Source organism: Papio anubis, chromosome 15 (assembly GCF_008728515.1).
Source record: "Papio anubis isolate 15944 chromosome 15, Panubis1.0, whole genome shotgun sequence".
NCBI classification, from domain to species: Eukaryota; Metazoa; Chordata; class Mammalia; order Primates; family Cercopithecidae; genus Papio; species Papio anubis.
The window spans coordinates 30593589-30613490 of NC_044990.1; the positions used below are offsets into that span (position 1 = coordinate 30593589).

The 19902-nt window shown below is 46.1% G+C and overlaps 1 protein-coding gene and 1 long non-coding RNA gene across 10 annotated transcripts in view; one reads left to right on the forward strand and one right to left on the reverse strand.

Moving 5' to 3' along the window:
• ATP7B (ATPase copper transporting beta) overlaps window positions 1-19902 on the reverse strand; it is an 81946-nt gene that overhangs the window by 19890 nt on the left and 42154 nt on the right. For all 9 annotated transcript variants that reach the window (XR_004178712.1, XM_021929646.2, XM_021929644.2 and 6 more), the window contains 7 exons: window positions 17761-18018; window positions 15749-15912; window positions 12550-12711; window positions 9471-9547; window positions 7790-7964; window positions 5643-5876; window positions 4849-4940 (listed from right to left, as the gene is read on the reverse strand). Coding sequence is in view for 8 of the 9 variants with exons in the window: in XM_021929646.2 (XP_021785338.2) it covers window positions 4849-4940; window positions 5643-5876; window positions 7790-7964; window positions 9471-9547; window positions 12550-12711; window positions 15749-15912; window positions 17761-18018 (1162 nt within the window). In the remaining variant the exon portion in view is untranslated. The remainder of the gene's footprint in view (window positions 1-4848; window positions 4941-5642; window positions 5877-7789; window positions 7965-9470; window positions 9548-12549; window positions 12712-15748; window positions 15913-17760; window positions 18019-19902) is intronic.
• On the forward strand, window positions 9329-18492 carry LOC103879255. Its single transcript, XR_639801.3, has 2 exons — window positions 9329-9416; window positions 18334-18492. It is a non-coding gene; the product is annotated as an uncharacterized LOC103879255 (long non-coding RNA).

Here is a 19902-nt window from a genome sequence, read left to right on the forward strand (position 1 = left end):
AACATACATGCCCACTTATTAAAATGTTGCTACATGCAAATATATAAAACTTAGTAACTACCATATGCAGGTAGGTATGTTAAATATTTGCACCAATATTTTCCTTTGTAAAAACTGTTCAGGAACAGTCTCTGTGCTATGAGGATTCAAGGCTTGTCTGGCTACTTCCCAGGATGATGTGAGATGCTTAGTATGGCACCTGTACACAGTAAGTGCCCAGTGAATGCTGGTGATTTTTATTATCTCTTAATTGACATTTTCATATTGACTGGCCTCTTGTGTACCAGGCACCAGAGTAGCCTGGGGTTACAAACAGGACACAGTACAGCCTTCCTCTCAGGAGGTTTATAGCCTCATAACTAAAAGCAGACACACAGATGGACAATTAAGACACACACAGTAAGTTCAATCATGGCAATCAAAATAAATGGAGCACTGAAAAGGAGACTTTCAAAGACTGAAGTCTTTAGTGCTGGGAGTATACCTGTGTTAATCTGTTTGGTGGCTGAGTGAGCCAGGAGAAGGGAAGGATCTCGACAACCCAAGAATATTCTATGCTTATTTTTAAAGTCCTCCAGGGATGGAGAAGTCCAGGCTCAACAATGCCCTTGAGGCCTCCTCTGTACAAACTGGAGGATTTATCATCCCACAGAGGTCTCCACATGGCCTGAGAAGCCCAAGTCAGGAGGAGGAGCTCCCTGCATTCAATTCAGAAATGAAAGACCCTAAGAACTAAAGGTCAGACCCTCCTCCAGCAGAACCTAATCACTAAGTTTTAAAATGTCCACTTCTGTAAGGAGACTTAAAAGTGGCACAAATGTACAATTGGGTGTCTAAGAAATCTTTAGTAATGCTAATCTCTTAAATCTAACTTTGAATTTCTCCTTTGATCTAAATTAACCACATATTTCTAACTTAAGCAGCTTAAGAGGAATAGTCCTTTATGGGAGTTAATGTGGCTCCTTCTGGTGAATCTCAATAGCATTTATTCTTCAGAATCTACTATTCCTCTCCAAGTGCTAAGGGATAGGAGCCCTCTTAATTAAAAGACAGTGGTTTGTTTCACAGCACTTCTTCATCTTTAAGAGTTTCTGACAGCAATCTGTTTACTTCACTTGTCTCCTCTCTTCTACTCCCCTTCCTCATTAAACACAAGTTAAGAAAACAAAGAAAAAACTTAAGCATTATGGTCACTGGTCTACATATGATATGTAGTTTGTTTCCCCATCAATTATTAAAAACAAAAAACAAAAAACAAAATTTCAACGTGGGAGATTGGGGATGGGGATGTGCAAGCCTTTTAATATCAAGCACACCCATGTGTGTAATGTTTCTTTAACATCTGACAGCAGTTACATTCCACTAGTATCTCAGCGCCTGCCGTGTTTACATCCCAGGGCGGCTGAGGCACAGAGTGCTCTGAGAGCACTGAGGAGCCACAGCTGAGTCAGGCCTGGGGAATCAGGAAAGGCTTCTGGAGGATGCAACTTCCATGCTGAGCCCTGAAGGCAAGGAGCCAGGCAAAGGATGAGGAAGAAGGGAGTTCAAGGGGAAGGAAGGATGTGTGCAGAGGTCTGCAGAGAGAGGCAGCCCCTTCCTGGGACCTGCCAGTGGTGCAGGGCAGCTGGAGCACAAGGCAGGGGATGGCAAGACAGGCTTGGCTCAACAGGCATGCAGGCAGACGCCGGGCCTCACTGCCACGTTAGGAAGGTGGTGTTGATCCTAAGGACAGCAGGCAGCCATTGAAGGATTTTCCAATACAGAGTCATGTGATCAACTTGTGCTTTCAGAAAGATCACTGGTTTGAATGTGGAAAAATACTGGATGGATACCTGACTGCAAGCAGTATAAGGAGACAGCTGCGGTGCTTTAAGGGCAAGGCCACGGTGGCCTGGACCAGCATGATGCCAGTAGATGACGCCCCTAGAGACGGAGGTGCTAGAACCATGAGAATGGAGTGTAGATGTGTGAATGAGGGCAGGGAGGCATTGTAGAGGACACACTGGGAGCTGGCATGAGGGTGCCTTTCCCTGAGACAGACAGGCACCAAGGAAGGGGAATATTTTTGGGGAAAAAGTGGGGGAAGGTGAAGAAAAATACAGACAGGCCGAGTCTGAGACTTTACCAGCCACCCAAGAAAAATGTTCCCACTGGCAGGTTGTCTCTGGGATCTAGATGTAGGTTTAAGAATGAGCTGTCTACAGCTGTTAACCAAAGACATGGGAGAGTCAGACGTCCCAGTGACGGTGTGTAACACACAAAGACAGAGGCATCACCACCAGAACCCCAAGGACCATTCACAAGGGATAAGGAGAGAAGAAAGCCCATGGAGACTAAGCAGCAGCAGCAGCAAGGAAAGAAACTACAATGTGCCAGATGGATAGCACCTGGAAACGCTGCCAGCACCCAAGACTTGGAGTAAAGAGAAAGCACAAGTGTCCCCAGCAAAGGGATAGTCAGAGGAAGAGGCCCAAGCCTCAGTGAAAGAAGGCAGTTATGCGAGAAACTCTGGGGGCCTTCAGATGGTGCCATGGACCAAAGCACAGGCAGAGGCCCAGATGCGGGAGGGCCCTGTGGGAGGCAGAGTCACTGGAGACCAGTGCCCAGTGCACCTCAAAGCACAGAATGGTTGAACTCAGGAAAGGCCTAGACTGTGGCAATCCAGGCAGCAGTGGGTGCAGCCTTGGCCTGGGACAGAGGGGTGGGCCCAGGGTGTGCTGTCAGGAGGCAAGTAGGAATGACCACACCCAAACTGTGAGCCAAAGGCAGACTGAACTCTGGTCTTCTGGCCCCAGCTTAATAATGTCCTATCATGTTGCATGGTAGTAGTCAGGCCATGTGTCCCCAGCCAAAAACATGAATCGGCATTCTTGGAAAAGAACTGAGTTATGACAGGTGCTGCACGCACTCTGTGGGCACTTCGGCCGGCAGATGCCTTCTCCTCCTGTTCAGATCCCTGGACTAGTTCCAAGCAACTGCAGTCAGTGCCATCAGAGGCGCCTCAAACTGTACCGAAGACCCTAGCAAGGCGAGTCAGAGGAAACGTGAGTCAAAACCAACACAGCTGCCAGAGGCCTGGCTCCCCATCTAAACGTTTTCACTTCTCAGAAACTTCCATGCAATTAATTTATAAGAGAGAAAAAAAGCAGCCCAGGCATGTGACTGCTACAGACCCATGGCACACCAGAGCCCAGCATGCCAGGTGCTGTCACACAGGGTCCTGTCTGGGGGCAGCACAGCACAGTGGCTGAGGGGGGCTCGGTGCCTCCAGGGGACCAATCCCAGCTCTGTTGCCTGCCTGCCATGGACTCTGGGGATATTACTCCACCTCACTGCACTTGGCTCTTTCTGAGGAAAGCTGCAATGATGACAGTGCTGCCTCACGGAACAGCTATAGAGTGGAACTAGACGATCTGTGGCAAGTGCTGGGGAGTGAGCCTGGAACACCAGAAGGACTCAAATCTCAGTTGCCATTCCTACAACTGCAATGATCGTTTAAAAGCCAGCATCCAGAACAAAACCAGTGCCACCGCGCGGCAGCCAGCCTGTGCCTCATGAACACTCATGCATCCGTGCGGCCCCAGTCAGTTCCTCTACTCCTAGGGTGCGCCCAGGGCCAGGTGCACCAGCCCTGCAGACCCCATGGGGAAGCAAGGGGTCTGTCTCAGCCTTCACGCCCAGGGCTCCAGGACACAGCTAGGGCAGGCGGGCTCCAGCAACAGTGTGATACATGGACAAGGGCATGCAGGGGAGGGGCAAGGCACCATGCCTCTGACAATGGGAGTGGTTAGAGTCTGCATGACATCGGAGGATAAGAATCAGAAACACCAAAAACCACTGAGAAAACCAACAGAGAAAGATTCCCTGGTAGAGGCATAGGAGGAGACACCTCTCCCACCAACGGGGCAGGAGTGGGAGGTGCCACGGAGGACGCTAGCTGTGTAGGCTGAGGGACAGGGAACTGGAGGGTTTCCATCTGAACGCTTCTCCTTCCAGCAGTCCGAAGCGAGACCACAGGCTAATAGAAAATGTGGTGGGACCAGGGAGAGATTTTAGGAATATGAAGGAGGGCTGAAATAACCATTGCCTAGAATATAAAAAAGAAGCTAACCCCAAGAAGCCTTAATTAGCAAAAATTTCCATATTAATAAATATGCATTAAGAGTTAGTGTGTATAAAGGTTAAGAAAATGGACTCTGGATCCACCAGCCTGGGTTACATTTCAATTCCATTAATGAATACCTGTGCGACCTTGGGCCAGTTGCTTAGCCTCTCTGAACCTCAGTTTCCTCATCTGTAAATTAAGAGTATTAATAGTACCTTCCTCAGAAAGTTTCCATCTTTGGTTAGATTAAATACAAACAGATTAGAATAGAGTCTAGCAAATAATAAATGCAACAAGAGTTTTCAGGAATAATAATAATTATTATTTTTAATATCAGGCAACCTTATGAGGAAGATAAATTTCTCCTTCAATTTTTATTCTTTAGCAAGTTGAAGTCCTTATCTCTCCGCCTGTCTGAATCTGTATCTTACTAGGAAGGCCTAGTTCATACTCTATGTTCTCTGTGAAGTTTCCCTTGACCACCACTAGCCTTCCTCTTCTTAATTCCTGGAATACTAATCATTTACACCTCCCATGTGCCATTTGACACACACACACCACCTACAAATCTTGTTTTATAGTTCAATGCCTTGCTTTTGTAACTGGATTGAGAGGGGGGATCTTACTGTGTCTCTGCCCACACTGACAAGGTCTACTGCAATGTCAATACAACATGGGCATCTGACGCAGCTCATACAGGTTGATAGATACCAACCCCAAAGACGTTTGATAACATAACCCACCTGATGATTAAATTGTCCTCACCAAGGGTCACAACGGTGGCTTCTGTGGCTTGGAGAGACATGAGTTTGGCCAGGGCTTCTGAGGTTTTGCTCTAGGAAATAACCAGAATGTGAAATGAGAGCTATTGAAAGCAGACCTGTCCAAACCCAGCCTGAGAGTCACAAGCGTGGTGTTAGAGACAGCTGGTGTGAGAGAAACAGTCGCACGGCACGATAAAAGATTCTGCAGGTGGGCATTACTTGCTATCCACCACCCATGGCCACGCGTGTCACTTCCACACTGATGTACAGTGCCCGTGCCACCAAGGTCTGGGAATTACATTTCAGCCTGGAAACAAACAGTCTTCCCACTGACCATTTTTTTTGCGGTTCAATCTAATTTCTTTTAGGGCCTGAGTTCCATTCTCTTGTAAGATACGTTTCAGTGTTGGGGACAATGGAGGGTGTTAAAAATGGCATGACCTTGAGGAGGATGTAGGGATTTCTAGACCAACTATATACTCAGTTTTGCACTAAGAGACAATGTAGGCTCTGACCTGAAGGTCAGGGTTCTTTAGTTTACACAATACACCTGAACGATGGTTTTAATAATTAACCAGATTAGCTGGGATTTCAGAAGTAGTGATCAATTTGGAGATTAGTGACTAGAGCACCTTAATTATATGGAGGTTTCTTATTTCTTTAAGTATGTCTCTATACTGTGTATAATTAGTAATTCTAAACATGGTGTTCAGAGGAAGTGAGATTTGTTTACTGAAGCGGCAGCTCTTTTCTGAACCCGAAGCTGCTGTTACCTTTGCCAAGTGTTCCAGCCACCGCCCCAGGGCAATGAACACGAAGAGCATGGGGGGCGTGTCGAAGAATGTCACAGGGCTCCTCTCCGCCTTCTCGGCCACAGCAACCACCAGGATGACCAGAGAATAGACGTAAGCAATGCTCGTGGCCAGGACGATGAGCACGTCCATGTTGGCTGACCTGTGTCTCAGAGATTTGTAGGCCTGAACGTAGAAGTACCACCCGCCAAGGACCTGAAAGACAAGGACAGTGAAGGCTGCCAGCACGTAGGGAGGAGAGTTCAAGGAGCGACACAGGGCCGAGTGCCCTTGGGATGGCAAAGCCTCTAGCTTTGTGCACAGTCTTGACATTACTTCTACCTCTGTGATGTGCGTTTATGAAATATACTTTCCCATTCAGAGGACTACTGTCCACAGGAATGGATGACCAAGAGCATGTGAGACCCTGAAAGCCCAGTGCATACAACACAAATGTCTGCTAATAAGAGAATGGTGAAACATTGGGGGGAAAAAAATCACAACTCATTTATAGTGTACACAGTACAAGGCATTCCACTCCCTAAAGAGAATGGGCTCTATCTATAAGCCACTGGCATAAAAGATGTCTAATACATGGTTAAGTGAAAAAGCCAGTTGCACATCAGTCTATCTCATATGATCCCATTTCAGTTAAAAAAGTCTGTATCTGTATTACATGAACATACACATACACACAAGTGTGCATTTTCTCAATATAAAGATTTGGAGAGATTCATGCCCAAATGCCCAACTATTAATATTACCATAGCAACACTGGGGAATGAGATTGGGCGGGAGGCAGAATGTGATTAGTGAAAGGGCATCTTCCCCTTTTCTTCTTATACTTCAGTATGGTTTGACTTGTTAATAATAGTGTACATTACACTTATAATCAAACAAAATATAGAAAACCACAAATTCAGGTGGGGGGCAGTGGCTCACACCCGTCATCTCAGTGCTTTGGGAGACTGAGGCTGGAGGACTGCTGGAGGCCAGGAGTTTGAGACCAACCCGGGCACATAGCAAGATCCTGTCTAGCCAGGCATGGTGGCAGGCGCCTGTGGTCCTAGCTACTCAGGAGGCTGAGGTGGGAGGATTGCTTGAGCCCAGAAGTTCAAGACTACAGTGAGCAATGATCATATCACTGAACTCCAGCCTGGGTGACAGGGTGAGATTCTCTCGAAAAAAAAAAAAAATCCAGCCTACCAATGCTTGCCCCCAAATAGCCCCTGAACATTCCAATATTAGGACAGGGATTTAGTTTTATATTCCAAAATATATGCATAGAGGCACACTTCCCACCAGACACACAGCTAGTTCCTTAATATCACCACCAAAGCAGATGTTTCATGTCTTTCTCTTTAAATTATAACCTCCTCAAAGATTAAGGACCATATCTCCACCTTTTAAGATAGAACACTCAAGAGCAGCATGGGCTCAAGGGTGATCCAGTTGTTGCTTCCAACAACAAATGTAAATTAACCTAAACAATATGCAAATTGGAGACAGAGTTCACCACACCTTGCAGCAAGGAGGTTGCTATTCCAGGGACAGTTCTGATCACTTGAAATCAACTGAAATTGGCCGGGCGCGGTGGCTCAAGCCTGTAATCCCAGCACTTTGGGAGGCCGAGACGGGCGGATCACGAGGTCAGGAGATCGAGACCATCCTGGCGAACACGGTGAAACCCCGTCTCTACTAAAAAATACAAAAAACTAGCCGGGCGAGGTGGCGGGCGCTTGTAGTCCCAGCTACTCGGGAAGGCTGAGGCAGGAGAATGGCGTAAACCCGGGAGGCGGAACTTGCAGTGAGCTGAGATCCGGCCACTGCACTCCAGCCTGGGCTACAGAGCGAGACTCCGTCTCAAAAAAAAAAAAAAAAAAAGAAATCAACTGAAATTGACAGTGAAACCAGGCCCTTAGTAGTCCCCCACATTGGAGGGTCCCCAAGCCCCACCTACTAGTCATAAGAGAGAAAAAAAGCAGCAACTGCCTGGGTGGGGCATGAAAGCTGCAATAAAGTGCCATTTAAACCAAGCTAAAGGGCTATGTTTGTGCTTAGCAGGCAGAACATCTGAGGGCCACACACAACATGGAGGGGAGAGGTCTGCCCACCTTTCTAATACATACCTGGACAAAGGTGCACAAGATAAAGAAGATGAGATTTAGAATGGACAGTCCTGGAATGATGTTGCGGTCCAGGACCATAGACTGGTGGGGCTGGTTGCTGGGTATCAGCATATAGATCATTAAGGCCATGACAGGGATGCCAAACACCAGGCTGCACAGGAAAGACTTCTTCCACCTGGAAAGCAAATGCAGCAACACAGATATATCAGACACTGCTTGTCACCTGGGTTACAAGCCACTCCCCTCCTGAGGACTCAGTTTAAGACCTGCCTTTGTCACATGCCTGGAACAGACCAAGGGTTAAAATGAAAGTAAGACCCTCTCTTTCTGACACTGGCCATCTGAGGGAGCATCTAGAGGTCTAAACATCACTACAAGGAGGTTCCAGAGATGTTGAGGCCCAGCCCCTGCCTTCATACACCATGGTTACCTTCAATTTATGGGTGAGGCAACTGAGGCCCCAAAGCTGAGAATCTAGCCCCAAAGAAGACTACCATCCTCGGCCTTTGGTTGCCTTAGCTCTCTTTTCAAAGTGCAATCTTATACAGACCCCCAAAGAAAAAACAGATAAAAGCAGTATTTTATTGATATAAACTTATACATTCAATTTTTAAACAATTATTTAAAATAGAGTCCATGAGAACAGTGTCCACTGGCTGTCTCAATGAACACCATAGTTTGGAATCGGGGGTCATGGCCAACAGCTGTGGTCTCATGTTAGCTGCAGCATCCATGAAATTCCAACTGAGTGGTTGTGGAACCTCAAATGCACCTAAAACATGACATGAAAACCACCGGCCTGTGAGGCTGAAGTCTTAGGCTGTTGGACTGCTACTCAAGAACCAGACCACCAACTGGCTGTCCAGATGCCTCTCCTGTCAGCTCCTCCTGTGCCCTGGGCATGCCTACTGAACCAAGCCACAGCAGTCCCCGAGGGTACCCCCGACCAATTCGTCCAGTCAAGCAAACTTCCACTCATTCTTTGAGGCTCAGATCTTATGTCCCCTGCTTGGAGTTTTCCTAGACCTTCCAGAATCTGCCAGCACCACTGATTTCATTGCTCACTCACTCTTTCTCAGCCAGACTATGAGCCCCTCCAAGACAGGGAAGATATTTATCCCCGCACCTAGCACATTGCCCTGAACACAACAGCAGCCTTTATGGTGCTGAATGAGTAAGTGGCCATCTGAAACAATGAATGATCTCAGGTCTTCTGCTCCTGGGCCATTTTCTTTCCACTCAGACATTATGCCTGTCCTCAAATTCTAGTTCTAGAACCCATGCAAATAAAGTCTGAAAACAATACCAAAGGAAAAAAATCTACACTCTCTCCCTCCCTCCCAACTTAAGTGCTGTCCAATCTGTTAGCCAAAGGTACCTAAATTGAAATTCCTTAAAAATTAAAAATTAATTTCCACAGTCACACTAGCTGCATTTGAAGTGCTCACTAGCTACATGTGACTAGCGGCTATCACACTGGGCAGTGCACATACAGAATACTGCCATCATTCCAGAACTTCTTTCGGACAGCACTGTTTTAGAGGGTTCATATTACAAGGGTAAAGGCAGCTAATCCAGGAGGAAGGCACCATGGGAAGACAGGACCAGCAGGCAGAGTTGGGCCCAGGTAGAAGAAGGCACTTAGATGAGAGCTAGAGTTTATATTTTGTGTTCTACCTACTGCTTTATTTCCATCTTGTGGTCCAAGTGATGAGCGTTGGGGATTCTCTGGGCCAGGGAAGCATGAAAGCCAATTTCCTTGTCATTAAAAAGAGAGGGGTGGGGGAAAAGGAGGAAGGTACTTGGTTAAAACATGCATTGGTAGAAAGCACTTTTCAGCTTTGGAAATTAGAAAGTTAATCTAAAAGTGCCTCAGAAGATTTTGTGGGCTTTCTGCTCACAACTTCTTTACCCAATAGCCCTACAAACCCTGTGCAGAAGTTTAGCACTTCTGGGAAGACAGCTTCCCCAGACCCCAAAGCTGAGCAGTGCTGACTTATAATTTATACTCAGCATTTCTGAGTGAAGGAATCCCAAATACCTAATGGCCAGAAACCTTCATTCCATGTATGAGGAAACAGAAGACTGGAGAGGATAAATACCTTGCCCAAAACCCCAGCCTTCTCAGAAGAGCTGGACCCAGAGCTCCAGCCTCCAGCTTCCAGCCCAGGCTTCTTGCCACTGTGGCAGAACTTGGCTCCTTCAGCAACTGGAAGCACAGCTTCCGCTGTGCCCCAACAGAGTCTACATCGCAATCTTGTGCTTTGCTCACAGTTTAACTCAAGCGCTTTGTTACCACGTTCATCTGACCACTATATCTCTGATACTCTTTATGAATAACACACAGGAAAAACTGCCAGGAATGCTCTTGTCTGGTAGCACAATTAAGAGAAGGGCCCCAGGACTCTAGTGCTGCGACTTTTACACAAAAATTAAAAGTTGGGGTGGGAGAAAGAGCAGCTGAGACTGTCTAAACACAAATCCTTTTACAACTAATACCAGCTAATCATATTAGGGAAAAAATGGCCCAGAGATGCAAGAATGGAGAACAGACATTAGCAATATTCCCCAAATAAGGTCAGCATGGATGCCGCGCTACACTTACCAGGTTGGGTAGGGTAGAAGCAAGCGAGATATCAGAAATCAGAAAGGGTTGGCCAGGCGCGGTGGCTCATACCTGTAATCCCAGCATTTTGGGAGGCCAAAGCAGGTGGATCACCTGAGGTCAGGAGTTTGAGACCAGCCTGACAAACATGGCGAAACCCCGTCTCTACTAAAAATACAAAAATTAGCTGGGTGTGGTGGTGCATACCTGTAATCCCAGCTACTTGGGAGGCTGAGGCAGGAGAATCACTTGAACCCGGGAGGCAGAGCTTGCAGTGAGCTGAGACCATGCCACTGCACTCCAGCCTGAGCAACAAGAGCAAAACTCTATCTCAAAAAAAAGAAAAAAAAAAAAAAAAGAAAAAAATCAGAAATGGTGACAAAGCCATGTTCAAAGGCACCACGTGGGACTCTCCTTGCTGTTGACTGCATCAGTCTGATGTCTGAGCCTCATCGATGCCATATCACTACTGTTCTTTAAGATTTGTGGTGTACTAGACTCACAAAGGCCACTGAGCTTGAAAGCACAAGACCTGGGTTTGAGCACCAGTTCTGCTGTCCGTGAGCTGGATACTGTGAGTAAAGTTACTTAACCTCTCTGAGCATCTTTCCTCAGCTGATAAAAAAGCTGTGTTGTCTGCCTTCAAGGGTGGAGCCCTGGACCATCAGCAGCAGGATCATTTCCACGTCAAAAAGCACTCCCGGGGCTGGGCACAGTGGCTCACACCTGTAATCCCACCACTTTGGGAAGCCAAGGCTGGTGAATTACCTGACGTCAGGAGTTCTAGACCAGCCTGGAAAACATGGTGAAACCCCGTCTCTACTAAAAATACAAAAATTAGCCAGGCATGGTGGCAGGCACCTGTAATCTCAGCTACCTGGGGGACCGAGGCAGGAGAATCACTTGAACCTGGGAGGCGAAGGTTGCAGCGAGGCGAGATCGCGCCATCGCACTCCAGCCTGGGGGACAAGAGCAAGACTTTGTCTCAAAAAAACAAAACAAAACAAAACAAAACAAAACAAAAACTCTCCCAGGCCGGGTGCAGTGGCTCACGCCTGTAATCCCAGAACTTTGGGAGACTAAGACAGGCAGATCACCTGACGTCAGGAGTTTGAGACCAGCCTGGCCAACATGGTGAAACCCCATTTCTAGTAAAAATACAAAAATTAGCCAGGCATGACGGCACACGCCTGTAGTCCCAGCTACTTGGGAGGCTGAGGTAGGAGAATTGCTTGAACCTGGGAGGTAGAGGTTGCAGTGAGCCGAAATCATGCCACTGCACTCCAGCCTGGACAACAGCGGGAGACTGTCTCAAAAAAAAAAAAAAACCTCTCCCAGGCCATATAACAGACAGTATCTCTCTGTAAACACACACACACACACACACACACACACACACACACACACACAGAGAAGAGAAAATTCAGGATACTACATTAATCCTGCTATAATAGGTTTCATTTCATAGGCAATTTTATAACATGTAGTTCCCACTAAACTTAATTTATCCTTACTAGCTGTTACAATTTAGTCTTGTTCAGTTTTGACGGCCTTAACCCATTCAGATCACCACTGATGCTCATTCTCTTATAGTCTAGTATTGTATAAACTGTAAAAAGGAAATGGCATGTCTATGGACAAACTGGGAAGGGAGTAAGAGGCAGGGCATGCATGAAAATTCTCACTGATTTTCCAAAGCAGAAGCGGCCAAGCTCTCCACCACAAGACTGGCCGACTGGCCTGGCATAGTGGCAAAATGTGGCATCATTTTTCCCAAGGCCAACATTCCTTTGCTCTACAGATACTTGGTTTGGGCACAGATCACATTTAAAAATTACAATTAGGCACTTTAACCCTATGTACAGAGTATCTTGACAATATTGATGTTTCTTAGGGAATATTTAAAATTAAAACAATAATAATAATGTCTTTTCCTCATCTTTCTCTTACCCATTCACTGATACCCTCTCTCAGATTATTTACTATTTACTTACCTTCAGCTTATTTTAAAATGACTGAGCTTATTTCCATGGGAAAAGTCAAAGAATTTTAGGTTATTTTCATTTTTTCTCAGCTATATTTTCTCATTTCTCTTCACTGACTATATATTACTGTTTTTAAAAAGGTGAGTACAATTTTTTAATGAATGACTTACCTCAATAATTTTGATAATATCCCGTGGACCGATAATTTCCGGGTCAAACTTAACAAGGGCTTTGCTGGTGGCAAGGGCAACGGAGGCATAAGTGATGCCATTCGTCCTCGTGAGTTTGGACTCTATGTTGTGGACACAGGACGCGCAGGTCATCCCTGTGATCTGCAACAAAGGATGGCAAGAATCCCACAGACCCAGGATCAAGGTGGCCTGTGAAAGACAGTCTGGGGAATCTGGGTAACAGGCAGCCATGAGTCTTTCCCTCCTCAGCACTGCTCTCGAGACCCTGGACTACACCTCCAAACCCCGCGTGTGAGATTCTCAACGTTCCTCCAGCGGCTTCAGGGACTAAACAGTAGCTCTTTCCCAAAACAGGTACAGAAGACAGCCAATCACGAAGCAGATGGCAACAGACCAAGGCTTGACTTCCGGCTCTGATACGGATGGGTTTTTATAAGCCCCTCTCCACTGTCTGTTACCTCACTGCAAAGCCGGGATACTAATGCCTGTATGGGGAAGTGAACTTCTGTGAAACTTGCTGCACTGCTGAGATACTCTCGGTAATCCCAAGTGTTGCTGGCATGCGGTCTGCAGCTACTGCTAGCATCCTCCCTATTTTAGAGCTCTGCTCCCTCCAAGGGTGATGATGTTAATACCTCTTATTAATAGGAGAAAAGTGGCTGATGCAGGAGATGTAATCAAAGGTGGTCCCAAGGTACAAACAGGGTGTTGACAGGTGAAGGGAAGGATGCTACCAGAAGGAGAAGCTCGAAAAAGACAAAAGGCAGGATAGCATGAGGTGTTCAGGCAAACATCAAAAGCCAGGCTTATCTGGGCACAGGATGCCCAAGGGAGAGGAAGGAAGGCTGCAGGGCTGGCTGGGTCCAGAGCCTGAAGGCTTTTGAGCAGCCAGCTGAAGTGTTGCTAAGCTAGCACCTGATGTTAAGTCACTGAGGGGTAATGAGCAATGGAATGACGTGATTGGAGCTGCATGCTGAAATTCACATCGGTGATCCCAGAATAAAGAGCCAAGGGTCCCATCTGGAATTAGGGAGGAGGAAGAGGGGAGCTCATCTGTAATCAGAATGCATTCAACTTGGCCCAAGACCCAAGGTAAAAATGGGAATGCAAGGACCACCAGGCAAACTTAGGAGTTTACCTGTTGGCAGGTGACTGCCAACAGAATTTTAAAAATCAAGTCTCCAAATATTTCTATGGTACTTCTCTGCTCTCTGCTTGTTTTTATAACAACAGTAATAATAAGTAGCATTTACTGTGCACTTGCAAAGTGACTGGTGCTGTCCTAGGCCTTGTGCTGCTCACACCAAACCTAAGAGGTAGGTCTCAAAACCGCAGTACTGAGAGGTTTAGGAACTTGTCCAAAGTCGCACAACCAGTGACGGGTAGAGCTGAAGCACGTCCCCAGATGGGCTGGCTCCAGAATCTGCTCTGAGCCACTGCCATCTGCAGCATGAGGCGAGTCTTCTCAGACCAGGTTCAGAAGTATCCCTGCAGCGACAGGGCCAAAACTCAAACCCAGTTTTTAAAGCCTACACTGCTTGTGCCATACCATGCTGTGCGTCCTGACATGGGAAACGGAAGTCTTAAGTGTGACGTGCTATTCCTGGGATATATATTAGGCAAATATGAAGTAAATAGACAATTCACTCTTCTGAGGATCAGTGGTCAGCATTTCCTAGAAGACCAGTTAAATACAGAAGTTCACATAAAATCTGAATATGTGATGACAATGTAACTATTAATACAGCATGGTTTTTTTTTAAAAAGAACATTGCAATAAAAAAAAAACTGTTTAAAAGAAATGTACACCTTACGGCCAGGCACGGTGGCTCAAGCCTGTAATCCCAGCACTTTGGGAGGCCGAGACGGGCGGATCACGAGGTCAGGAGATCGAGACCATCCTGGCGAACACGGTGAAACCCCGTCTCTACTAAAAAATACAAAAAAAAAAAACTAGCCGGGCGAGGTGGCAGGCGCCTGTAGTCCCAACTACTCGGGAGGCTGAGGCAGGAGAATGGCGTAAACCCGGGAGGCGGAGCTTGCAGTGAGCTGAGATCTGGCCACTGCACTCCAGCCTGGGCGACAGAACCAGACTCCATCTCAAAAAAAAAAAAAAAAAAAAAAGAAATGTACACCTTTTCCAATAATCCTCTTGCTTTAGATTTTCCACATAGAAGTCTGAGCAGGCAGAGATGTCCCCATGCAGATCCCGAGGTTTGCAGCAGAGACCCTGCCCCTCTTGTTGGGCACCTCTTGTGGGGCTGACCGAAGCTGTGACGTAGCAAGTATTAGCTGTGCCCTCCAGACACAGAGAGGCCCTACCAGAGCAAAGGGTTTGCTCCACAAAGAACATGGCTGCTCAGGAGCTCACGGGCCTCTGTGTCCTCAATGCTTTCCCCTCAAACATCCAGTTACCACTTGACTGACAAAACACACAAAGGAAGTAGAAACCCTCTGACGACATGGGTAAAGCAGCATCGTTCAATTCTCTGTGAGTTATTCTAAGTCTCCCTCTGCTTACACAAAAAGAGCTATACAAAAAGTACAGAAGTGCTTTCAAACATAGCATGTTCTATGCATCAGATACACCCATTGTTTCCGATAATGTGTTGGCATGTAGACAGATGGGAAACAATACCTCCCCACCCAAAACACTGGCAACAATCACCACCTGGAACATTCCCCTCAGACTGAGTGTTGTGGAGCACTTTGGCCCTCTAGACACCCATGCACCTATCATAAGTCCTTTTCTCTTAGAACAGCACTTGCTACCACATGGACTTCCCTCTACTGCCTTGAGATAGTTGCAGGCATGCTAGTTTCTTTTTAGGTTTGAAGGACTGTGTTCATGTTCAACTCCCCCTAACCACCCAGCTCAGGGCAGTCCACCGTCTTTAATTCCTCTTTCTTCTATACTCCTGCAGCTCATCATCTCTTCCTCCTAACACCCCGAATACTCTCAGTGGGATCCTCCCCATGACTCTTTAACGTAACTGACCTTTCTCAAAATGAACATTGTCGTTGGCTTCAAAGGAAGGTGAAACAAACAAAATACCCAACAACAACAAACCAGACATGTCCAAGATGGGGAAATTTACTAATCACAAAGATGGATGCTGTCCAAAATGCAAATTGTCAGAAGCAGCCTGTAACCCCGAAACGCACCCACCGTACTTACTGTCAGCTCAATGTTGCCATCGGAGCCTGCGGAGTCCTCCATGACTGCTGCCTCAAAGCCCAGGTCCTGGATCAACTGAGCTACCTCGAGCGGCTGAATGACCTCCGGGTCATATTTGACCTCTGCCTTTCCTGCCATCAAGGCAACCAACACGGAGAGAACACCTGGAATCATCAGGTCACGGCTGTAACACTCTGGGTGGGCAGGACCTCCAGGGTGACACAGATAACATAACTGAACAAAGAAACACATCTTCCCAGAATCCTCTAGAACAGCAGTTTTCAAACACAGCTGCACATGAGGATTGCTTGGAGAGCCTTTAACAATCACGATGTCTGGTCTCTAACCCAGACCAACCTAATCAGAGTCTCTCAGGGTAGGTGGCAGGCATCTTTATTTCTTTCTTTTTTTTTTTTTTGAGATGGAGTCTCATTCTGTCACCCAGGTTGGAGTGCAGTGGCATGATCTCAGTTCACTGCAACCTCTACCTCCAGGGTTCAAGCGATTCTCCTGCCTCAGCCTTCTGAGTATTTGGGATTACAGGCATGTGCCACCATGCCTGGCTAATTTTTGTATTTTTAGTAGAGATGGGGTTTCACCATGTTGGTCAGGCTGGTCTTGAACTCCTGACCTCATGTTCTGCCCACCTCAGCCTCCCAAGGCATCACTTTTTTAAGAAAAGTTCCCCAGGTGATCCTAATGTACAGGGAAGTTTGACAGCCACTATTCTAGAAGAACAATGCTTCTCAAACTTTAATGGACATATGAATCACCCGAGGACCCTGTTAAAATAGAGCTTCTGACTAGTCGGTCTAGGAGGAGGTTTGAGTTCTGCAGGTCCATCCAGCCCCCAGGTGATGCTCATGCTGCCAGCATATGGACACATTCTCACTCAGGCTTTAGAAGACACCAATGGAGTAAGTAGTGTGGTCTGCAGTTATTGACTGCTGTTACAGAAAGGATATCTTTTTTTTTTTTTTTTCCTCCAGACACTTTCATACAAGGAAAAAACAAAGAATTTTCAAAAGTGGTTTTCCTTACTATTTTATAGTTTCTAATGACTTTCAGGTATGAAAAAGAAATCCCACAATCTTGCTAACACTATTGTGTTAGTGTAACATGGGGAAAAAAGCCTCATGCAAATAAATGAAAGGAATGAAGTGCTTCAGAAAGGATGCCACACGGGATAAAAATGAGGATTCAAGTCAGGAACAGAAACATAGGCTACAGGAGATTATAGGCTAATTTTATGAGCAGTCAGACCATGGATAACAAATGATCTCCTATTAACACCTCTATCTGCTAGCAGTCACTCTAGAGCTGCAGGAAGCTATAATGCATAGTGAACAAGAGGCTGGAAAAACATGTAATCTGAATTCAGGGTTGATTCTAAGGGCCAGGGAGTTCAAGTAAAAAGACACATCACTGGGTAAGAAAAGAGAAAGTGATTCTGGTGGCAAGGTAGAGTCATGGTTAAATTTTCCAAACAAATGGGACAGAATTTTGTTGTACTTTCAAGTTTAAAAGTATTGGAAATGCATTCTGGAGGACAAAACTTTGACATTTCCACACATTTCTGTCCTGTTGTTTCTGCAAACACTCTCTGGTTTACAGGAACAATAAGAAAGAATATTTGAAATTGGAACTTCTATACAAAATGCAGGTTATTTATTCATTTTATAGTAAGGGGTTGATGGGATGGGAGGGAACAAAATATGGAATAATACTAGCACAATCTAATTGAGAAGTCTATCCATAGAAGGTACCATGACCTTTAAACTGGATTTTCAATGGCTAACTTACTCAGAGATATATTTTATCTCAAACTAAATACTTCCTAAAGAACAGACTGCCAGTTATACAAGGACATTAGACAAACATCTATGCTATATAATGAACTTGCTACCTGGTTATCAGGGCTACTGATAAACACAGTTGCTGGATATTCTGAAGGGAGAATATGAGGTCTACAAGCAGCATTCCTAAGTTCAAGATGGGCGTTCACCTCTTACCAGCTTCCTTCTGCAGATTCCTTTCTATGTTGGACACACAGGACGCACAGGTCATGCCTTTGATCTGTAAGAAGCACTTCTGCGGTGCCACTGCTCTGGTTGATTGTGGGGACTTTGCCCAGATGTCCGGGAGATGGTTTGTAGGGAGACTCCCAGCGTGGAGAGCCACTTCCTGCACAGATGTAGGTGTACCACCTGTAGTTTGCACCATGGAATTCCCAGCACTGTGGTCTCCAAGAGGGCTAGTAGAACAGTTTTCTAGGATAAAATGTCAGAAAATATTCAAATCAGAAGAACAAATAATATGTTTTTCAGAACAAGAAGGTTTCAGGGCTCTTGATGAGGGTTCATGGTCCTGGCTCCCATCAAGCAGCCTCAGCCCCTGGGCTCCAGTAACTACCTTGTTCCTCAGCCACCATGGAGGAGGGGGCTTCCTGCTGTTGTTAATCTGTGGGGTTCTTCCCATTGCGTATTTGGATTTCCAGCTCTCTAACACCTTTGTAAATAGTTCTCTGTATTAAATCCCTCCACTGAGCTATTCTGTAACTTCACCTTAACTTTCATTTCCTTCAGGAATACCTACTGCATGCGGGGTGCTATTGAGTCCAAGGAGAAACAAATCACGCTGATCGCAAGGCTGTCCTCAAGGAGCTCCTAATCAATCGAGAACGGCTCTTCAAATACAAACTGGCACACTAATGGTTTATTCTAAATTAAAGTTGCCAGGTAAAATACAAGACATCCAGTTAAATTTGATTTTCAGACAAACAATAAATAATTTTTACTATACATATGTCATGAATATTGAGCGGGACATGTTTATACTAAAACATCATTCATTGTTTATGAAAAATTAAAATTTAAGTAGATGTCCTATATTTTTATTTGCTAAGTCTGATACCCTAAATACCTCTTGGGCTGAACATAATTCTCATAATCCTGCCCAATCAAAAAAAAAATCACTATTCTTTTCTTTCTAGGTTTATTTAATCAAATCCAGTTATTCTGTAATATGTAGCTTAACGCTAATTTCTTTTTACCACTTCATGCTAACTTCTTTTTACCTGATTGCACGGTTGAAAGACTTTAAACATCACACAAAAACAGGCAGATGTTTACCTTATACTATATTTCTCACCTTTTGTGTACAGGATTTACTGTTCTACTGTGTTTTCCTTATTGATTTTTGTTTTAAAGAAACTCCTTCCTGAAACTTGGTACAAAAGACAAAGCACAACACAGGGCCAGGCCACTTCACACGAATGTCCACTCCCTTCAGCAGTGGGTGTGTGCTGTGGGCACAGAGGGGAGGCAGAAAACACTCACAGCTGAGTGAACTTTTCAAGGAACAAACTTTATCTCAGTGACCACAAGAAACGATGTGGGAAACCAAAGTCCAGCCATCCCTGAGCACTGAGCTGCTGGTGGGCTTGCCTGTGCCGTCAAAGGCAGCTCTTTCTAGTGCTGGGCCCGCTGCTCCCTACAGTACCGAGCTCCAGGCAAAAGGCCGAGGAAGCCAGCCATGTCCTGGTCCAGTCCACAAGACACACACGTGCAGGGCCCATGTCTGGGACCTAATCGGTTACAACACACCACCTACAAGCTGCCCCTCACAACATGTGCCCCTTCCCTCCTTACCTTCAGCATTTCTCTCAACCATCTCCACTCACCTATCACCCTCTTTATCCCTAATTTAAGCTACTAGTGGTCTCCACCCTTACCACCAGCCAGGCTGGGCTCCCACCTTCCCAGGGTCCTGAAGCAGCTGCCGAGGTCTCCAACGGCCTCCCCTAGTTAACCTGGGAAGATACGACTCAGACTTTGGCCTCTGCAGCTTGCATTATGTCCAGGGTGACTAGGAGACCCCTCCCCCTCCCTCTGCTTCTTTCCCATCCCACAGTCACTCTGCCTAGGTCTCTGTCATCTTCCCACACTCAATTCTGCATTTCCAGCCTGACACTCTCCCTCAAAATTCAAGGCCCTTCTATTCCACTGTCCTCCAGCATCTCAGCTAGGGGCTCATCCCAGTTACCCCTTTCCTCCATGGCCCTCCCCATTACACACCCCTCTTGGTGACGCCAAGCCTGGTGGAGCTGCCCTCCTGAATGTCTTTCAAACCCACCTCTTTCTCACCTGTCCTCC